At 41.2% G+C, this 19,103-nt stretch overlaps 1 protein-coding gene across 3 annotated transcripts in view; it reads left to right on the top strand.

Moving 5' to 3' along the window:
- The window catches only part of ARL2BP (ARF like GTPase 2 binding protein), a 412,008-nt gene that overhangs the window by 147,803 nt on the left and 245,102 nt on the right, over window positions 1-19,103 (top strand). For all 3 annotated transcript variants that reach the window (XM_069653370.1, XM_069653353.1, XM_069653360.1), the window contains 2 exons: window positions 11,521-11,582; window positions 14,138-14,244. In XM_069653370.1, coding sequence (XP_069509471.1) covers window positions 11,521-11,582; window positions 14,138-14,244 — 169 coding nt within the window. The remainder of the gene's footprint in view (window positions 1-11,520; window positions 11,583-14,137; window positions 14,245-19,103) is intronic.

The following is a 19,103-nucleotide window of genomic DNA, read 5'->3' as shown; positions in this document are numbered from 1 at the left end:
TCTAGTGGCCAGGGAAAGGCAGACGCTTCCTGATCCCAACCCTGGGGGTGGTGTACTGCAGGAGGATCACATGGGGGCAGTGGGCGAAACAGACCAGGAAAACTGGGATGATCCCCGTTTTAACTTTCACAATAATCTCACACTTTTAATGGCTATTTGCCAAACTACAGAAGTTGAAAAACCTAACTCTGGTGGAATAAACTACAAGTCCCAGAATCCTATGGGGGTTCAGATGAGGAAGAAGGGTGAAGAGCATACAGACGTAGTCGGGCAATTGAGGCTAATAGCCCTGTAAGTGATTTCAATCTGGCACACATCCAAGTCCACGCCTAGCCTGTAGTGCACAACTGAAATCCTTATTTATTTTTGTCTAAAAGTTCTTTCTTCTGAACGATATACCACTCATATCGCGCCCTTCTCCTGGAACCCCCCTAGTCACACTGAACCAGGAATCAGGCTGGTTGGCAAAGGTAAATATTTATCTATGTATTTAAATTTTAATCACAATATGTTTTAATAGGTACAGCACAATTACCAATGGGGTGATGTAACACTGAAGAATCTCTTTAATACACAAGGAGTAAATAGTGAGCAAAACAATTCAGCACAGTAAATAATACTTTTGTGTGGGTTCAGATCAGATAGCACTGTGGTTAGAGGTTCCCCCTGCACACCCCTCAAACGGTAATGTAAAGAGATAAGAGGAGAGAGCAGGTATTCAGGAATGGCAGAATTCAAACAGAATATCAGTCCCCCTTTCAAACACCAGAGAAAACGGAATTTACTGTCAAGCTGTCAGAATGGCTTTTAAAGTTATCTTTAGAATGTACTGGGAAAAAACACCAGATATGGACAAAATTGCTGAAATTGTTATAATTTCTTATGGGAGCCGCTTTGAATAGTTGCACACAAACATAAGCAATGATTTAATCCAAAGAAAACATTTGAAATCTTTTAAGTCGGAAAGCAATTAAAAGCTGTTTTACACATGTAAAAATTTCCCAAAACGAAAATTTGCGGGGCAAACTTTTTGTTTCTATCACAAAAACTGAGGGAGCTACAGACGTTTTAGTAACGGTCGTTTTTTCGAGATAGGCGCAAGAATGGAAAACAGGAATGCACTTTTAAAAATGACAAATGGGTTGCTTACACTAGAGGATGATTATGAACAACACGAATACCTCACAGGAACACAGTCACTCAATCAGGGTGACTGCCTGCTGAGGAAACTCGCCTTCTTCAGAAGAGGAAAGGATCAGCACAAAGATAGTTTTAACAATACTAGTTCTGGAGGAAAGATGGGACGGTTTGGAGAGAGGTTTCAGACAATGCAACGATGCTCCTAATGCAGGTTCTGAATCCAAGATAGGATGGGTCTAAGATAGGGATAAGACCATGCAAAGTACATATGCTAGTGACACAATTCTTCCTGTTTATACTCACTGGATACATTTTTAAATGGGACCGTCAGTTCTGGTCAGGGAATTGGATCTGGTTTAGGAAAGACGGCTTGGCACATCGGACTGGGCAGGGTCAGCAAGGCGCTCTGGTGACAGCACGGCACAGGACTGGACAGGGTCAGCAAGGTGCTCTGGTCACAGCACGGCACAGGACTGGATCGGATCTGCCCTTCTTGGTTCTGAGGATATTTATTTTCAGCACGCAAGCAGTAACAGCACAGCCCGGCTGTATTATGATGCTTCCCCTTAGGCTTGTGGGGTTCTGCTCTGGAATTTGAGGCCTAGCTGAGGAAGGTTCAGCTATGCAATGGGCCCTTTTGCTTTGCAAGTTTCTGGAGTCTGGAGCAAGGAAGATGTAGAGTTCAGCAGCAGGGTGCTCCACCAGCATCAGGATAGTGAGTGAATCTGTCTGTCCTTATGTGTAGTGAGCTGTCTCTATTTATGCTCTGAAATTACATCATAAAGGGGGGGTGTGGTCCGGTTTAGCCAAGCTTGCCCCTTTGAAAGGTGATTGGGTCAGAGTCTATTCTCAGCCTTGATAGGGGGAGAGAAACAGTGTCATCTTTATGGTGTGATTTTATGAGGCTGAGAATCCACCCCTAGCCCCTGGAACAGTCTATTTTTGGCAAAATACATATTTCCACATGTGCAACCTCTCTAAAAATCACAAATACAGATTGCATCTTTTACGTAGCAGCTATTCCTCAAAACCCCGTACTGTGGGATCTTGTCTCCGCTTTTCACAGAATGTTGCCCTTTTCATTATAAACACAATGTCACATTTTTAAGCAAATTTCTACAGGTGTGCGTGTTTAACATTGGAATGAGTGTATAAAGTTTCACAATTCTAGCGGAAATACATTTTGCGTAAAATCATTTCTTGCCGTTGCTGTCCAGAACATGTCTCATAGTTCTGGCGCCTCTTCACCCGTGCATCTCGAAATTACATTAACAACTCTGTTATTTTTATAATTTTCACAATTTTAAATAGTAAGTTATCAGTCTTTTTAAAATATGTTTTGTCCATGTTAAGCAACAAATGGTTGTTTGGCTCCACCCCTTGGTCTCTCCCTGGAAGCCCAGGGGCCATCCCCCATGTTTGTTCCTTGCAGAGGCCATTTACGACTGTCTTCACACTTCGAATTTCCTGAGTTGCAGCTTGTCATTGTTCCTTTTGCCTCTGTAGACCAGGTTCTTTCCTGCCCTGTAATGAACATTTCTCTGTGATTTCCTGCTGGGGTGGGGGGGAAAGACCTTCCTTCTGTGAGAAAAACCTGCTATTCCATTTTGGCAGCTTCAGCCAGGTTTAATTTAATTGTTAACTCTGACTTTTCCTTAGCACAAAACAAACTTGTTGTTTCAAATAACAGCTAGAATTCTCATTCAAGATTTTAAACCATGGGATCAAAACAATTACAATATGTGTTATCAGTAACAGGCCTCTTAGATTGCAAACATTTGATTTTCAGTTTATACATGTTAAAGTTTAATCGGGCAGGCCCCTGACAGCTGTCATCCCAGCAGCCCTCTGCTGCACAGAGATTTTTGACAGATCCACAGGCAGGCCACTTTTGCTGTGGAAATCTCTTTATGCTCTCAGCTTTTCAGGACCTTGTAAGTTCACCATGATTTCTTAAACTAAGTGAATTGTAGCACCCAGCAAGAATTTTGAATATTTGAAAGGTGTTCTGTACCGGCATTCTGAGGTTTCAGCAACAAAGAAAAAGTGATTTAAAGCAAGATTTGGAGTTTCATTTAGCAAAGCACTGCTTTTTCCTTCTGCACTCCACTTTCAATTATTGTAGAGCCCGTTGACACATTTCAGTAATGAGCTCTGTTCCACCACTGACAACATGCTTGGCAGATAATAATAATTTACCATTTATATAGCGCTACGAACCCTCAGGTATCTGAGCGCTGCTTATTATTAAGCACGGTGTGTGGTGCTCATTTATCGACCTTGGAAGGATGAAAGGCTGAGTTTGGCCCTGCCGGGATTCGAACCTGCGTTAGCAAGCTCTGCACGGATGTCAAAGCGAGCGCTCTACTGGCTGTGCCACTTGACCGATGTGCCACTTGACAGATGGGGCAGCCATCTTTTTGTGCATTGGAAAGCGCAATTTTCTGGGGTTTTGGCACGCACAACTGTTTTGTGGTCATTTTGCTGTTTCTGGCCCATCATACAGAGTGATGCAGCATAGCAGAGCAAAAGTGGGTCAATACAGCCCACACCTGAAGCCTATTACTAAACCTTGGAGGTGTAAAAGGCCCCCTCAGGAAAGGAGGAGTAGAAGGAACTGGAGCTGGAAGCCTGACTCTAGTAGTAGTAGCAGACGAGAAGCGCAAGGCTGGCAAGTCACGATGCAGTGGGAGCACAGAACGGAAGCCAGAACGTGAAGATTTCACCTACAAGTTCTGAGGGAGTCATGTTATCCCAAAACCTGAATGGCAGAGGCTGCACTGTGGAAGACGTGCTGGAGGCTGAGTTTTCCCCATGTGAACCTTGTTGCTGTGATTTGCAGAGCTGTGAACGTGCTGGAAACTAAGGCCAGAAGTAGAAGGCAAGCTGAGGGTTTCGGGAGAAAAAAGGAACTCTCAATTCAAGTGGCCAGACTGAACACCTGTGCTGGAGAAGAGTGTGGGTTCCCAGCGAGCCAGAAGTAGTAGAAGTAGTAGAAGTGGTCGAGGAAGTCGGGGAAGCAGTACAACGTGCAAATGCAGTGTCCCTGAAGCTGGTTAGCGAAGCACTGTGTTCAGATACACTGCACAAGCCTTGCCGGTAACTGTGTTTAGCTCCTAAATGTCTTGCATATTGTTTAACGTGAGTGAAAGCTGTTTGTTATACCGGATGTTTGATTCGCAATGGAATTGTAGCACATGCGTACCTTGTAAAAGACCTGATACTCGTGTGAGAGCTAAAGTGATAAAAACCCAGTTGTTGAACTCTTTAAAACTGTTGATGACTGGTTGCGTGTCCTCAATTAAAAAGGAACGCTTTCCGCACCATTACCGAATCCCTAACTTTAATAATATACTAGATATAAGTAACAGAGTGAAAACTAAATCAAGGAAAGGTCGAGTGTGCCCAATTGTGTTTCCCAAAGGAAGTCAGAGTTTCATCCTTTACCGTTACATGGAAATACAATCCTTTCAACTTTGAACTTAAAATCCACCGTTAAAAGAGGTTGCGTGTGCCCAATTGGAAGACTGAATCCTATACTATATCCAAAAGGGACATTTTAACCATTTCTAAGAAGTGTCTAAACTAGTCAAGAGAAGAACAAGCATTGGCCAAACCAAAAGGCACCCCCTTCCTTTGTCTAGTGCAATTTGCCTTGCCAAGAGTTGAAGAGCCATCTACCTCAACTGTAAAGTTGTCAGAAATCAAGTGGCCTAAGATACAAGTGTGCCATTATTACCTGAAGCGGAAACAGTGGCACTATCGCTTCTGGGTAATTACTTGGGATAATGTGTGGCAAAAAGGTGAGGGCAAAGTTGGGAAAGGGGAACTAATTGCCTTTGAAGAATATTCTGAAGTAAAGTGGCAGAAGACACCAGAGGCAGAGAGGCTACCCCTTTTTAGAAAGTCATTAAAAGGAAGAGTGCCTTGCCTGTCTGAAGAGGTTGACATTTATCCTGTTGAAGCCTGTCTAACAATTTAAAGTACTGAGCTGTAGTAGTGACATTTAAACAGTGGTGGTATAAGAAGTTGTCAGTAGATGTCACCTTGAAGTGCTATGAGTAGTAACGTACTGTAAGACGAGAGTTACTGTTCTCCTAGTACCAACAGTGGAAGTGTGCTTATTGAAGCAGCAGCACAGAAAAAGCATCCTGACAAATATACCAATGTAAAGTTGTAACTAAATTTGAAGTGGAGGAGTCTTAAAGGTGTACTATTGTCATTGGGGAAATATTTGAACTGTTGCAACTGGTCTGGAAGGAGAGGCAGTTTATCATAACCGGGATTACCGTTGGTGCTATTTCTTTTCTGGAAGTTGGAAGAGGATCTTTCACCCAGGAACACAAATTGGCTACCACTGGATTTGTGTTTGATGCACGTTTACTTTAACTTGGAACTATCAAGAGCTGGTTCAAGACTTTCCTTTTCCTTTGAGGAACAATTATGCATTACTTTGAATCCTGGGGAAGGGATCTTACCCATGATAGGAAAAGGTCATTTAGACATTGGGTTAATGTTTGTTTAATTGTGTTGATATATGTTTTTGTTTATTTGTTGTTTAGTGTGAGGGCCAGTTCACCCATGCTAGAGATTGTTCCCTTGGCTTCTAGACTAGGCTGGGACTTGCTCGGTAGAATAGGGCAAGTAAGGCTTTATTTTCAATTATTTACTTTAATAAAATGGCATATTTGGAAAATTCTACAAGCAGTTGTCTGCCTCGCATTACTGAGCCCTCACAACAGGCACAGCACATTTCGGGAGCAAAAACTTTTCAACTGTTAGGTCAGATATCATCAATAAAAGCAGCTGAATCCAACGCTTGCTGCAGTGTGTTCAATGCATCAGAATGTTTGTCCATATAGAACATGCTGAGTAAAAACAAAATGAATTAATTCAAACTGATGGTGCTTTCAATTACTCATCCAGCCCAAACGAGGGGGGTGAGAGGAGCAGAATAGGAAGAGAAATAAGGAAGGAAGGAGCTGGCAGAGGGATGGCTTGGACATTCAAATCGGGAAGGAAAATGTTGTAGAGGTCAAGAGGCAGAAGGAGAGGAGACTATGTTCTGGGAGGGGATTAGAGGTGGGGAAAGACAAGACTTCATTATTTTTCTGTTATTGACTAATTTCCTCTGTTCACGCTTATTCACAATAGCTGTTCAGAGGCTGAAAACTGTATGGGACCTCTGCCGCCTCCCTGCAATCGCCTGACTTTCCCTCCAACTGTTGTCTTGCATCCCAAACTAAGCACACTGGGCATTTAATGATCACTTTAAATTACTACTGATGTGGCAGTTAAAATATTGATGCTTTAAAAAACTCCTCAATGGACCTGGCTATAAAAAACTTAACCAAAAACATGTTTGCGTTATTATGCAATATCTTTAAGTTCAAGAGAGGAATGAGTAAATAGGCAGAAGGAAAATGTATGGGATCTGAGGAAGGAGGATGCAAGGAATGGATGAATTGAAAGATCTGAGCAAACAGAATAAAATGAGATGAGAAAAAGCAGATGAGAGAAATGAGGAAATGAAGAGGGGGGAATACTACATAATGTTGATTGACGTTAGGTAGAAAATAAGAATGAGATGTTGAAAGATGATAGGTCAGTCTCATCTTTCATACTCTCTCTCTTTCATGTCTATTTTACAATCTATCCCCTTCCTTTCTGTACATTGATCCATCCATCTATGCACTCCTCTGTCTGGGGTATCATTTTGTCTCTCCTCGCATCCTTCTGTTGTCTAATAATTTATTTTTCTTCTGTGCCCTCATTTTCCCCCTCCCCTCCTCCTGCTTTCTCTCCCCCATTCTTTGGCTTGCCTTCCCTCCTTTTTTGAATAGTATTGCCCCATTTAAACTCTCGCTGGTTTTGCGTTATGCTGTTGATTCCACACAGGCTAGGTAATCAATCTCTCCAGTGCATATTTTTTCCAGTGGTGCAAGGCCTCCTTGCAGCTTATGCTGTTTAATTTTCCTTTGTTTTCTCTAATTTAGTGCTGGTCAAATCGCATCAGTATTTTTGTTAAAAAGAAAGTAGAAACGGAATATGGAGTGGCGTAAATTCTCTAATTTTCTGTTTTAATGGGTGTGAATATTATATTTTCAAATAAAAAACATAGTGAACAGTGAATTCCCTAGTTGTTGCTGACACGTAACAGTCTTTTTCTGAACGGAGGATAGCACAGCGGCAACGTGTTGGTCTTGGAAGCATGACCATGCAGAGCAACAGAGGCTCGAATCCCGGATCCATGCTTAGAAACCGAACTCTGGTATTAAGCACGTTATAAAAAACAATAAAATAAAAAACAATAAAATAAAGATGTCAAGGCTTTAACAACCAGAATATTGTAAGACATATTGTAGGTATACGTACATAAACATCCCAAATGTGGTACACATGTGTAAATGGACAAGGGTTACCAACCGATCACAAAATAAAAGCAGATGAAATATGCCCGAAGTCAATGTCCCTGATGATTTGATAATTGTGGGCTACAGGGAGAGGGGAAAGGAAGGAAGGAAGAAAGAGACATTGAATGCGTTAGTTTGTCATCTAAACACGATCTATGCATGTGTTTTGGTACCGATTTAGATATACCTCACCTGGTATTCGATCTTATTGTGGGGTGAATCAGTAGGTCAGATAGCACAGCGAGTAGAGTGCTCACTTTGACATCCTGCAGATCCTGCCTACACAGATTCGAATCCCGGCAGGGCCAAACTCAGCCTTTCATCCTTCCGAGGTCGATCACACACCGTGGATAATAATAAGCAGCGCTCAGATGCATGAGGGCTCGTAACGCTATGCTATATAAATGCAAATTATTATTATAATTATTAGGCTTATGTATCTGTTTTTCTGAGGTGGATAATCTGTAAATGATATTAGGTATTCTGTTGTTGAACTATGATCTAATGTTAAACAGGTATCTGGAAGTCAATGGATGATTGTGGGCAGCCCTCAACATTTTGTTCATGCAGTCACTGCTTAAATGTGTGTATGGCTGTCTTTTTCTTATAAATTCTGACCAATTGGTCTGTCCCGGTCGGTCTGTCTGTGAAAATTGCATGGGACCGAGTGTCACGGATGGTCATGTGAAAATATACTGATTCTGCAAGTATAGTTAACTTTTTTTTCTTTTCAATATACCTATGTCACCAGTCGTGCAACAAAACCAATAAGTGTGTGTATTAGCAGCAACACATTTTTTGCCTCCAAGTAATGCTGTGATGGGGCTCAGGCACTGCATAGTAACCTACCTGTTTAATATAATGATAAGTTGATTGTCCTGTATATGTATGATACTTTCAAGTTCACTCCATGCTTGTGTCCTATTCAATGAAGTACATTGCCTGGCATTTAAAGTGAAAGTGTCGTACTCTACCTATAGATGGGGGTAGGCGTGGGAGAATTAGATTTAAACTTGTATAAGTAACACAGTGCATTTAGGGAGACAGATATTAACTCTACTACTGGTACCTCGAATTAGTTCTTGTGGCTGTGGTCGGCATGGTCCTTGTCCTGTTGGGGTATTGTGCCATATTGTTATCATGTTGATATAGTGTAGTGATTTCATAGGTGTGCTTGTGCCGCTACTAATATCCTTGTCTTTGAGTTACTGATACAGTAAGCCATTAAGTGAGTTGCAGAGTTAGAAAATTGACCCAGTACGGGCTTGAAATGATAAACATGAACTAAATGTGTCCCATATAAAATCATCTTGCTATGGTGTGATGAGACATTACACGTTTACACGTCTCGCTGTTTCTCCTGCCTTTCCCTCTTATTTACAATGGGACATAGAGTGATACGTTAAGCGACGTATTGGATCTCATATGTGCTTGAGATGATCATCTTGTTCTAGATAGGTATCCTAATGCCAATAATACATGGGTATTTTGAAGGTAATAAATATGAGACTGTGGTATGTTGTAGCTCATAGTGGTAGTGCTGTCCGCATGTTATGTGCGGCGTAAAGGTCCTGGTTCATGCTGAAGATGATAAATATAAGGACCTGGTTTGGTGTAGTTCATGGTGGCATCTGTTATGAGTGACGTAAAGGTCCCGAGTCGTGCTTGAGATGATAGGATGTGATATGATAGTTTGTTTATATAGCGCCTATACACAATGTGTTTCAAAGCGCTACAAGGCAAGAGGGGGGAACAAGGGAAAATACAATTTCATTCTTACAGGCCATGAACAATATGAATGTGAAATTAGCTATCATACTCAGCCTGGCGACATTTCAGATAGTGCAAGAGCTAAGACATAGATAAGGAAGGGAAGGGGGAGAGTGGGAAAGAAATAGAAACAGACAGGAGCCTACCATACTAGGCCTGACAACATTTCTGTAGGAAAAGGGAGAAAGGGAGAGGAGGAGAGAACAGAGTGAGCAGTGAAAAAGTGGAGAAGCAAGAGGGGAGAGCGAATACAATTGCAGAAGTCACTAGTAACACATAATGTTGCGAGAGAACAGCAAATACAAGCCAGGATTCAAGATGCAAACGGGAACAGCATGATTCAGGGCCACTATCAGTACAAGATGCAGGGGAAGTCCAGCATGAGAGTTGAGAGAGGGTGACGCACCGTGAGTCAATGAAGTCCATAAAAGTCAAATCCAAGCATTGGCAAAAGGCGTTGATGGTGAACCCAGAATATATCAGGACAGACTCCTCCAGAGGTAGGATGTAGGGGGGGCAGATGACTGTAAGGGTGTGTGCGGAAGCAGGGTAGAAGAATGAAGCAAAACAGTCATGATCATTTTCTAGCTAAGCATTTTAAGACAAATATTTACAAGGCTGTGACCCTGGAATTGAGGCCCGGAACATACAAGGGAAATGTACCTGCTATAATATAGATTCCATGATTTAGGAAGAACTAGGTTGTAGATCTAATTGACCGTACTGTAGGCATGATTATCCAGATGTGCCCACAGTAAGCGACGATCCATAATAATGCAGTGTCTAACAGTTCCATTATCTATATCCCATAGTAGGCCATTTCAAATTAATAGTCCTATAGAAAGACCTGCATTTCGTGCTCCGTGTTGTCCTTCTCACTGTTCTCATTTTATAAATGAGTTTCGATTCCATCTGTCGTAATTCAGTTTTTTTGTTACTGCCTTGTTTCCCAACTATCAGGCATTGTAAACTGATTAATCTGACCGCTTTTTGTTTTCCAATTGGCGATTTTTTTTTTTGTATGTTGCGAGTGTGCTGCTAATGGTAACCTTTGGATCGCGACCTCCTAGTAGTCCTATGTGTTTGAAGATCCTATTTCTTCTCTTATGGTACTATCGATATATATTTCCTGCAAATGCAGATTATTGCATTAACTACATATTTACTTTTGCAGTTGATGAGTTGCTTGATGTGCATTTTCCTCCTCCTCAATAGTTAATACGTGTGTTATTCATGGGATGTATGCACATGGTACAGGTCTCACATTTGTGGAAGCAGTTTCTGCTCTTGTTAAACCACCATCTTTCTGTGTCGCCCATAGATGTGTAGGTTGTCATATATGAGGGACACATACTGGTTTGTACATTTGTTGTCTTGGTGTTGATAATGTTGGGTTTAGTTTACAAAATGGTCTTCAAATCTGCATCCATCATTAAGAGATGCCAATGTTTGGAAGACATCCTATGTAGTCGGATACTGTCCGTTCTGAATTGTGTGACCATTGTAACCACTTTCTTGTTGGCTTTTACTTTTGTCTTTGGGGGAGAGCAAGTCCCTCCTAGATGTCCCTTTAGCTTTCTCAGTAGTTGTGTTAATAGTGTTGGCCATGTACCCACGTTCTCTAAACCGTTCCTTCAAAATGGCACATACCTTAGTAAATTAAGTTGTCTGTCTATAGTTTAGATGTTTTACTATTGAATTTTCAACTTGGACAAAGGATAAAAGCTTAAAGGGAATCTGCGTGTGTACTACATGGGTACTCGTCACCAAGACCTAGTTATTTATGTTGGCAAAGGGTATAGCCACTATACCTGTGGGAACGCAGCAGCCCTGTAACCAAATAGTTTGTTCTCGATTAAGCTAAACCCAGCGCTGTAACAAGTGGGCTCGTAAACCCATTCTTTTTGTTAAACTAAACCATTCATAGTGCGGGCTGCCAGGTAGTTTTGCTTGTATTGAACTAAAAAAGATTTTTGCAGCATCCAGTAATGCATTCTATACTGCTAGGTTGCAGGTGCGTTTAATTTTGTTTTTCTATTGTCATTAACTTCCTGAATGTTTTAGAAGTAGATTGTATTCCTTCCCCTCAATAGAATGAATATTACCTTGTGTGCATCCCTATAAATGCTATTACCTTTGCTTTTGGTAAGGTTTTGATGGGTATTTTAACACTGCCCTTGTTTTTTTTAAATTTCAGTTCTTCTCCTTCTGATGCGGAGTTTGATACTGCTGTTGGATATTTAGAGGACATTATAATGGGTAAGGCTGCAGAAATGGCACCAAATGTATACATGTGCATTCCGTAAAGTCAATTGACTATTTGCCATTATTGGATTGTTTATATTATTTAAAGTAGTCACATAAACGAATACCACCCAATTTTTGCAGTGCATTTGAGCCTATCTCAATTAAGCCATTAAATGCTGAACATGTGCAGCATCTACTTTGAAAAGGAATTGTGCATGTTTTTTGGCGAGGTTATGCTGCACTCCTCTTTTTCCAAAATAGCAGAAAAAGAGGTTTCATAGTTTTTGCTCGGAGGTGGAAGGCACAAAGCTTTGGGGCTCGGTCCAAATGTTGTATTTCCCATTCAAACTCTCATAGGGATGGTTTTCTCTTCCGTACGCCATAAATTGCTGGATAGAGTTGCAAAAAATCAGCGTAAAAGCTGGCATCTGTACATTCACATGCTTTGCCTGGGTTGGTGAAAATCACTGACGCATTTTTTTAAATTAAAATGACTCTGTCAAGTGGGGCAAAAGGACTTCGAGATAATTTGGGTCCACAGACTATATGCAGATTCAACTGACAAGCATACAAAAATATGAATGCCTAAAACTAGGCTGAGCGTTTCTTGTCTGTATGGGCACCATCTCGGATTCACATGTGCCACAGAAGAAGCTAGAAATGGCATATGCCAACTTCCTGGGGCATTTCCTTACTCGGGAGAGCAAGTGATGCTGTAGAGGGCTGGAATAGGTTCTTTCAAGACAAACGGCCCTGGCAAAACCAACAGGGCACAGTTTTACTTTGATGTGAGTGAGTGTGTGGTGAATATAGTTGTATAGGGCGATGGATGGATGGATGAGTGACTGGAATTAGTTGTATGGGTAATTCTAGTTGGATGAGTTGTTGAATATGCCTAAATATAAACTTGCAGTTGCTATGGCAATATTAGTATCCAAGTCCCCCAAAAGAAAAGACAAGGCCACGTTAGAGTTATCCAGAAGCGTTTGCTTTTTAAAAAGGGGAGACTCGTTGTGCCCTAAAAGAATTATAAACATGACCTACAAAAAGAAAATGAGGCAGATCTTCACTTTCTGCCATATACATAGTACAATTTGGGTTTGACTCACCCTTCCATTAATTGGTGATGCAATCTAGATGTAGAATGTCTGCTCAAGCGAGAGTGAACAGGCGTCTGATCTACAGTTTGACAAGTGTCAACAGATATTGTTGATGGCCTCACCCTACCACAAATGTCAGCCCATTGTATGTGTGCCAAGCCTACCAACTCCTCCTCCTTCTCCATCATCCTCATTAGTCTTATCCTTTGGACTTATTTAAGGTTATGCAATAGGGCCTTTAATGGTCTGTTAGATGGTTATCTTAATCCAGAATATAACAAACCCAACTCAGTGAGGTCCTTTGACAATTTCTTCCTGTACGGAGAAATGGAGGATTGAGAAAAATGTTCATGCTGCACCAAATCAACCGGCTCTCTTGCATGGTAGGCCACCCTCTTAACAGTGTATCTAGACGGACTATCCACGACCCTTCACACCTGCTTGTTAAAATCAACATCTGCATATAAAACAGCCGCTGGAAAGCTTTTGGGTAAATGCCCAAGGCTCGTCCAAAAAAAAGCTGTTCGCAAGTACCTATTTGATTAACAGACTCCTCAAGGCCCCATAGTCTAGCACCGTAAACAATGGTTCCTCCGAACTTTGCACAGTAGACCTTCTCTATTTCAGCAGCAAATTTGTCCCTGTGTTTGTGTACCAATTTTGTGATGGCTCTCCCCGCAACAGATGCTTTTCTAGAGGTTAACTCTTTTTGGGCTTTTCAGGGGAGATTTGGATTGAATAATACACCCAAATAAGAGAAACTGTCCACCACGTCTATTGCTTCCCTATCTAGCCTCAAGATGGGCTTTGATCTGCCCCTATTCGCATTGTTGAGGATCATCACTTTGGTCTTGGCTTTGTTAAAGATTAGATTAATGCAGGGACAATAAGAGGAAACTGGTTGTAATTGGACTCTGAGGGCGTTGGGTGCGTTAGCAAGAAGAGCAGAGTCATCTGTATTTAAAAGCCTAGACCTCCCCTCTATTGGGGATGTCTATTGCAGCTTCCTCAACAAATTTCGGCATGCCGTTTATGTATAGACCGAAAAGGAATAGGTGAAGTAGGCGGCCTTGTTTAACAGCTCTCGCGGTTTGGATTTTCTATGTCAGTAGGCCATGAAACCTTATCTGAACTTTGGTGGTGTTATGTAGGGCCCTGATAATGTCAAGCAGTGTATCTATTCCCATAGTTCACCCACAGCCTCTCTCTGACCACAAGGTCGAAAGCAGAGGAGAAATCTCAAAATGCTACGTAAGACATTTTCTTAACTATGACATATTTGTATGACAGGTGCCAAAGTACAAAGGCCTGATCCACAGTTGAGGCGTGAGCTAAAACTGCCTTGGGCCCGGTCCAGGATTTCATTCTCATCAATCCACAGGTCTAATTCCTGGAGAATGATTCTGAAATTAACATAAACTTGCATGCGGTAATGTGAATTCTGAAAAACCTGTTTGTTTTATTTAGATGAGGAATTTCAGCTGCTGCAGAGAACATTTATGGATAAATATTACTCTGAGTTTGAAGATACAGAAGAAAACAAACTTGTGTACACCCCCATTTTCAATGAATATGTAAGTATTTTTATTTAAATGTATGTACCCCTTTTTAACCAAGGTGCTGCACAGAGAATGCAATAAAACAGCACACAAACAATGTTGTGGTCTGTTAAATGTATTAAGTGTTTAGAAGGGGACACAATGAAGGGTAGGCTTCAGCAAAGTGAATAGTTTTAAAGGATTCTGAATTTTTAACAATTAAAGCATAGCTTAAGATGGAAAAGAGTGTTGAAGCTTAGGGACAAGTAGTTGAAATGAGCAGAATGGCGAAGCAGTAGAAGAATGTGTGATGCAGACCAAAATAATTTGTTGCATTGTCAGAAAGTATTGGCAAGGGCATTGGAGAGAAGCAAGATAATATGAATAAGAGAATGGGAGTGCTTGTCTGGGTAAAAAGTTGGTCCTCAGGGGCTGGAAATCACGGAATGCGCCTTCTCTTGATGATTGGGTGGAGGGCATGTCTGCCCTTGCATCCATGGAAAGGGTGGTTTACAAGAGGCAAGGGAAGTTGAGGTTGTACGGAAAGGTGTGGGATGACTTTCTAGATATTTACTGATTTATTGCAAGTTATGTACTTATATTATTCTGTTATTCTGTGTATTTTTGCTGAGTGTTTATGGTTCTGATTGTTTGATTGTTTATATATGTGTAAATTTTATAAATAAACAAATAAAAAAAAAAAATAAGAGATGGGAGTGTGGGGGTGGAGAGAACGGGCATTGCCAAATTTGAAACAAAAGGTGCGTAAACATTAGATGGGCAGTAGCCCCCTCAACATATTGAAAAGAGTAGAGTGAATAGGGAGCATAAACTTAGTTTCAACAAAATAATTTTGAATAAGAACACTTTATAAATAAATGTATAGTTCTGACTGAAGCAGGGCTCTGCTCCACTTCCCCATCGTAAGGCTGGTAGGCAGAGAATGCTCCAGATTTGAAGCACAGGATGACAAGCGAAGGCCAGAGTTTGGAATCTCTATGGTGGAAAAACTGCCTGCGTCGATTTCCTGAAGTTCTGACAGTGCTGAGGACCTTGTACCACAAACTCTGGACTGGCAGAAGCACCCCCTCGCCCTTCATGTGCACATGCCTGGATTGCAGGGAAATGTGACATTCCCTTTTCTGGGGGAGGATGTTTAGAAAGGGGACTGACCCATTTCCGCTTGGGGTGGAGAACATTGCTACCAACACCTGCTTTCCCTCTGGCTACTTAAATCGAACATTGGAACCTGCCACTTGAGGTGGCATCAGTACAGCAGATGAAAGGTGGAACAAAGAGCTTGCACAGGCTCCACCCAAGTGGAGGCTGTGTCCTCGGTGAAGGGAGATGGCAACCTTCTTCCCCACTGTTTAAGAGACAGAAAAGGTAATTAGGGGACAGATGTTGCGTATGTGGAAAATGGCTTGCGTGGTGTTGAGGGAGAGATTAGCATAGAAGATAGGATGAGTGACAGATGACATTAAGATTATAGGCACAATGTTTGGAAGGGAGTGATTAGGAAGGGGTGGGGCGGTGGCCGTGGGTTAGCGGGACCAGAAAATGAAGAGAAAACATTATCCTGGAAAAAGATGCTACGTGCACAAAGTCTGTTAAACCAATAAAGCCTTAAAAAAATATATATATATATATTTCTGAGGCTTGTGGAATCTGCTTAGTACACACACACGCTTGAAAAAAGCCCTCTGTAGCAAGTACATTTAGCCAGATGGACTGCACTCCCAGAGCAGCCAGAGAATAAAAGTGTAATGCAGCGAATTCAAGGAAGCAGCACAGCAAACTCCAGTTAGCACCCAAATTTTATTAGCAATGTGCTGAAAGGGAAAACCATGGAACAGGACGACGCGTTTCGCGGTGCTCTGACCGCTTGATCATGTGGTTCAACAGAGACACAAATGATGGGACAATAAATATGCAAACAACTCTATGGTACATACAGAATGTCTTACAATTAGATTGAGCATTCCTATTGCATTCTTGAGTCGGCCATTTTGGAAAGTCTAAACAAGATATCTAAACATGTAGGCAGCTTAATATTATTTATAAATACAGTTTAGTAACTTGGGCATATTAAGAGGTATAGTGATGGATCTCATAATATATAACATAAGGTTATGTAAGGCGTACCATGCGCAAAGTTGTACAAAATGGTATGTCTGTGCATTACCTAATGTTCTGACATCTGCTTACTTGAGCCTTAAATACGGCCCCAACCATAGTAATATAATAAAAGGATGATGACCCCAAAATAATAAAGCCTGTCATATAAAGTCCTAATACGAGCTGCCTATGTTATGCATATATATACAGTTGACTCAATCTGTGATGGAGGAGGGCTGCAATATAGACGAATGGTACCTGTGCAAATATGCTTGTGCAAATGAGCAAAAATGTAAACAACATAAAGTGCATGGTGCCTTATGTACATTTCTAACAACGTGCATAGTGCATTAACGTTTTTGCCAGTAAGGTGTCTAGTACCTAATACATTCTAGATCTCTCACAGCCCTATCAATAATACCACAAACAATTATTCAATAAGTTAAAACCACAATAATGCATACAATTAATAACTGTGTGAGTCAACATGTCTAGCCAAAGAGGCCAAAGTTCAATGTTTCAACGACCATGTGTTGTAAAAGTCCATAAAATCTTTGTGTCAATAAAACCAATTCCTATGTTCCAATGTTATAAAGCCATATTGTTAAGAATTCACAATACAATTAAATACAAATAGTAAAAGGTAGATAGTTCACTTAATGCATCAAAACAAACTAGAACGGAAAAATATGTCAGCATTCGAGAAATACAAGGTAGGTGTGCAAATACAATATTACACAATAATTAGAGACCCCGAAAAAATATAAAAGAATTATGATAGTGTGGCCGAGGCATATCTACTTGTGTGTTAAAAATAACATCAGGTGTTGTCGGGTGCCTAAAAAAAGTGTACAGTTCTTCGTCAAGGTTGTGGCCCAGTGGCTTTTTAGTCTCGAAATCCAAGATGGTCTTGGTTTCGGATTGTCGTAATAGGAGCTCACGGTTGCTTCCTCTCTCAGATTTGGGAACTGTTTGTATGGCAAAAAATGAAAAGCCATCTAATTTGCCACCATTCTCCATTTGATAATGTAGTGCCATAGGGTAGGTAGGATCAGCATTCTTTATCGCCCTAATATGTTGCAGCATTTGGCTACCTACATACCATTTCTTATATGGGCAGTTAAGTACACACACTACAAATTCTGTCTCACAAGTTATGCAGGTCTAAATGTCAATTTTTTTGTTGAGAACAGGATGTAAATAATCAGATGTATTGATGGCGTATTGACATGCTTTGCATTTCTGACTTTTGTGGAATCCTGATGTTTTGGTTTTCAACCACATATTCTCTTTTGTATTATATAGTGGGCTCATAAAGCTGGGTACTAGCATGTCTTTCAATGAAGTAGACCTCTTGAACGTGATGTTGACCTGTTCCCCTAGCATTGTGCTTTAATGTTCCTCTAACTTCAACACATGCCAATGCTTGTTCATAATCTTATGTATATCGGATGCTTCTTGACCAAAAGTTAAGATGAGCCTCACATCTGTGGTGTCGGAAATGTTGCGCAAGGCGGTGTTTTCTGTCAAAAGTATGCTGCGCTTCATATTTCTGGCTTTGATATAAGCTCTTTCCAACACCTTTTTAGGATAGCCTCAGGATTTAAACCTTAGCACCATAAAGGCGCATTCCATGTCAAATGTTTCAATCTTGGAGCAATTGCGACGTATGCGGATAAATTCCCCATATGAAATACTCCATTTTAGAGATGTAGGGTGGCTACTGTTGGCATGTAGAGGAATGTTAGAGCTTGTGGGATTTCTGTAAAGATCTGTGGCAAGTTCTCCTTCAGATACGATTAATTGGACATCCAAGAATACTCAGGTTTAACTAATTGAGGTTCAATATTTTAACAAAGTTCAGCCACTCAATGCTAGTACCATCCCAGATGATAAAAAGGTTGTCGATATAACGTAGCCATAATACAATTTTGGCCGTATATCTGTTGTTACTGGGATGCCACACCACGAACTTATCCCACCAGCCCATGGTGAGGTTAGCATATGAGAGGGCGAATGTCGTGCCCCTAGCAGTCCCCTGTACTTGGATGAAATATTCTTTGTTAATTGTTAGTTATGCAAAGATTAATCTTTTTTTTTTTTAAACTCTTTTTATTAGTGGTCACAAAGATACACAGCACCGTTACATCGTTTTCACAGTGTAGTAAAATCATATGATATACATCTCATCGAACTGTTAAAGATTACATAGTTTCGTCGTCATCATCAGGAATCCTGTCACACAGGTACATTCTGAAGGGTCCCCATATATCTTTAGGTCTGCTTGCCTCTGGGCGGGTGAGGGCAAACTGCTCCTCAGCTTCGTTTACATATGTCAGTTCCCGAAGGAAATGTTTCATGCTGGGAGGTCCAGTACTCTTCCACTGCTGTAAAATGCATTTTTTGGCCACTGACATGAAACGTTGAACAGTCTTCTGACCCTTTCAGAGCACTTGCCTATGTCTCCAAACAGGTATTTCTGCGGGGTTAGTGTAGGGGGAACTTGTGATTTCTTCTAGCATATCCACCACCTCTTTCCAGAAAGCCACCACTATCGGGCGCCCCAAGTACATGTGGAATGCACCAGCCCGACGTGCTTAGCATTTGTGACATTCCCTGGACCCATCTGGCGCAAACCTAGCTATTTTGGCTGGAGTGTAATGTAGTCTGTTTACAATTTTGAACTGGATTAGGCATAGGCCAGCGTTCAAGGAAACCCTTTTGGTGAGCGAACAGTATCTGTCCCAGGTTTTATCATCTATGGAGACTTGTAGATA

The sequence above is a fragment of the Ambystoma mexicanum genome, chromosome 1p, assembly GCF_040938575.1.
Source record: "Ambystoma mexicanum isolate Mex_15411 chromosome 1p, UKY_AmexF1_1, whole genome shotgun sequence".
In the NCBI taxonomy this organism is placed as follows: Eukaryota; Metazoa; Chordata; class Amphibia; order Caudata; family Ambystomatidae; genus Ambystoma; species Ambystoma mexicanum.
This window is presented reverse-complemented; position numbering and strand designations above follow the sequence as displayed.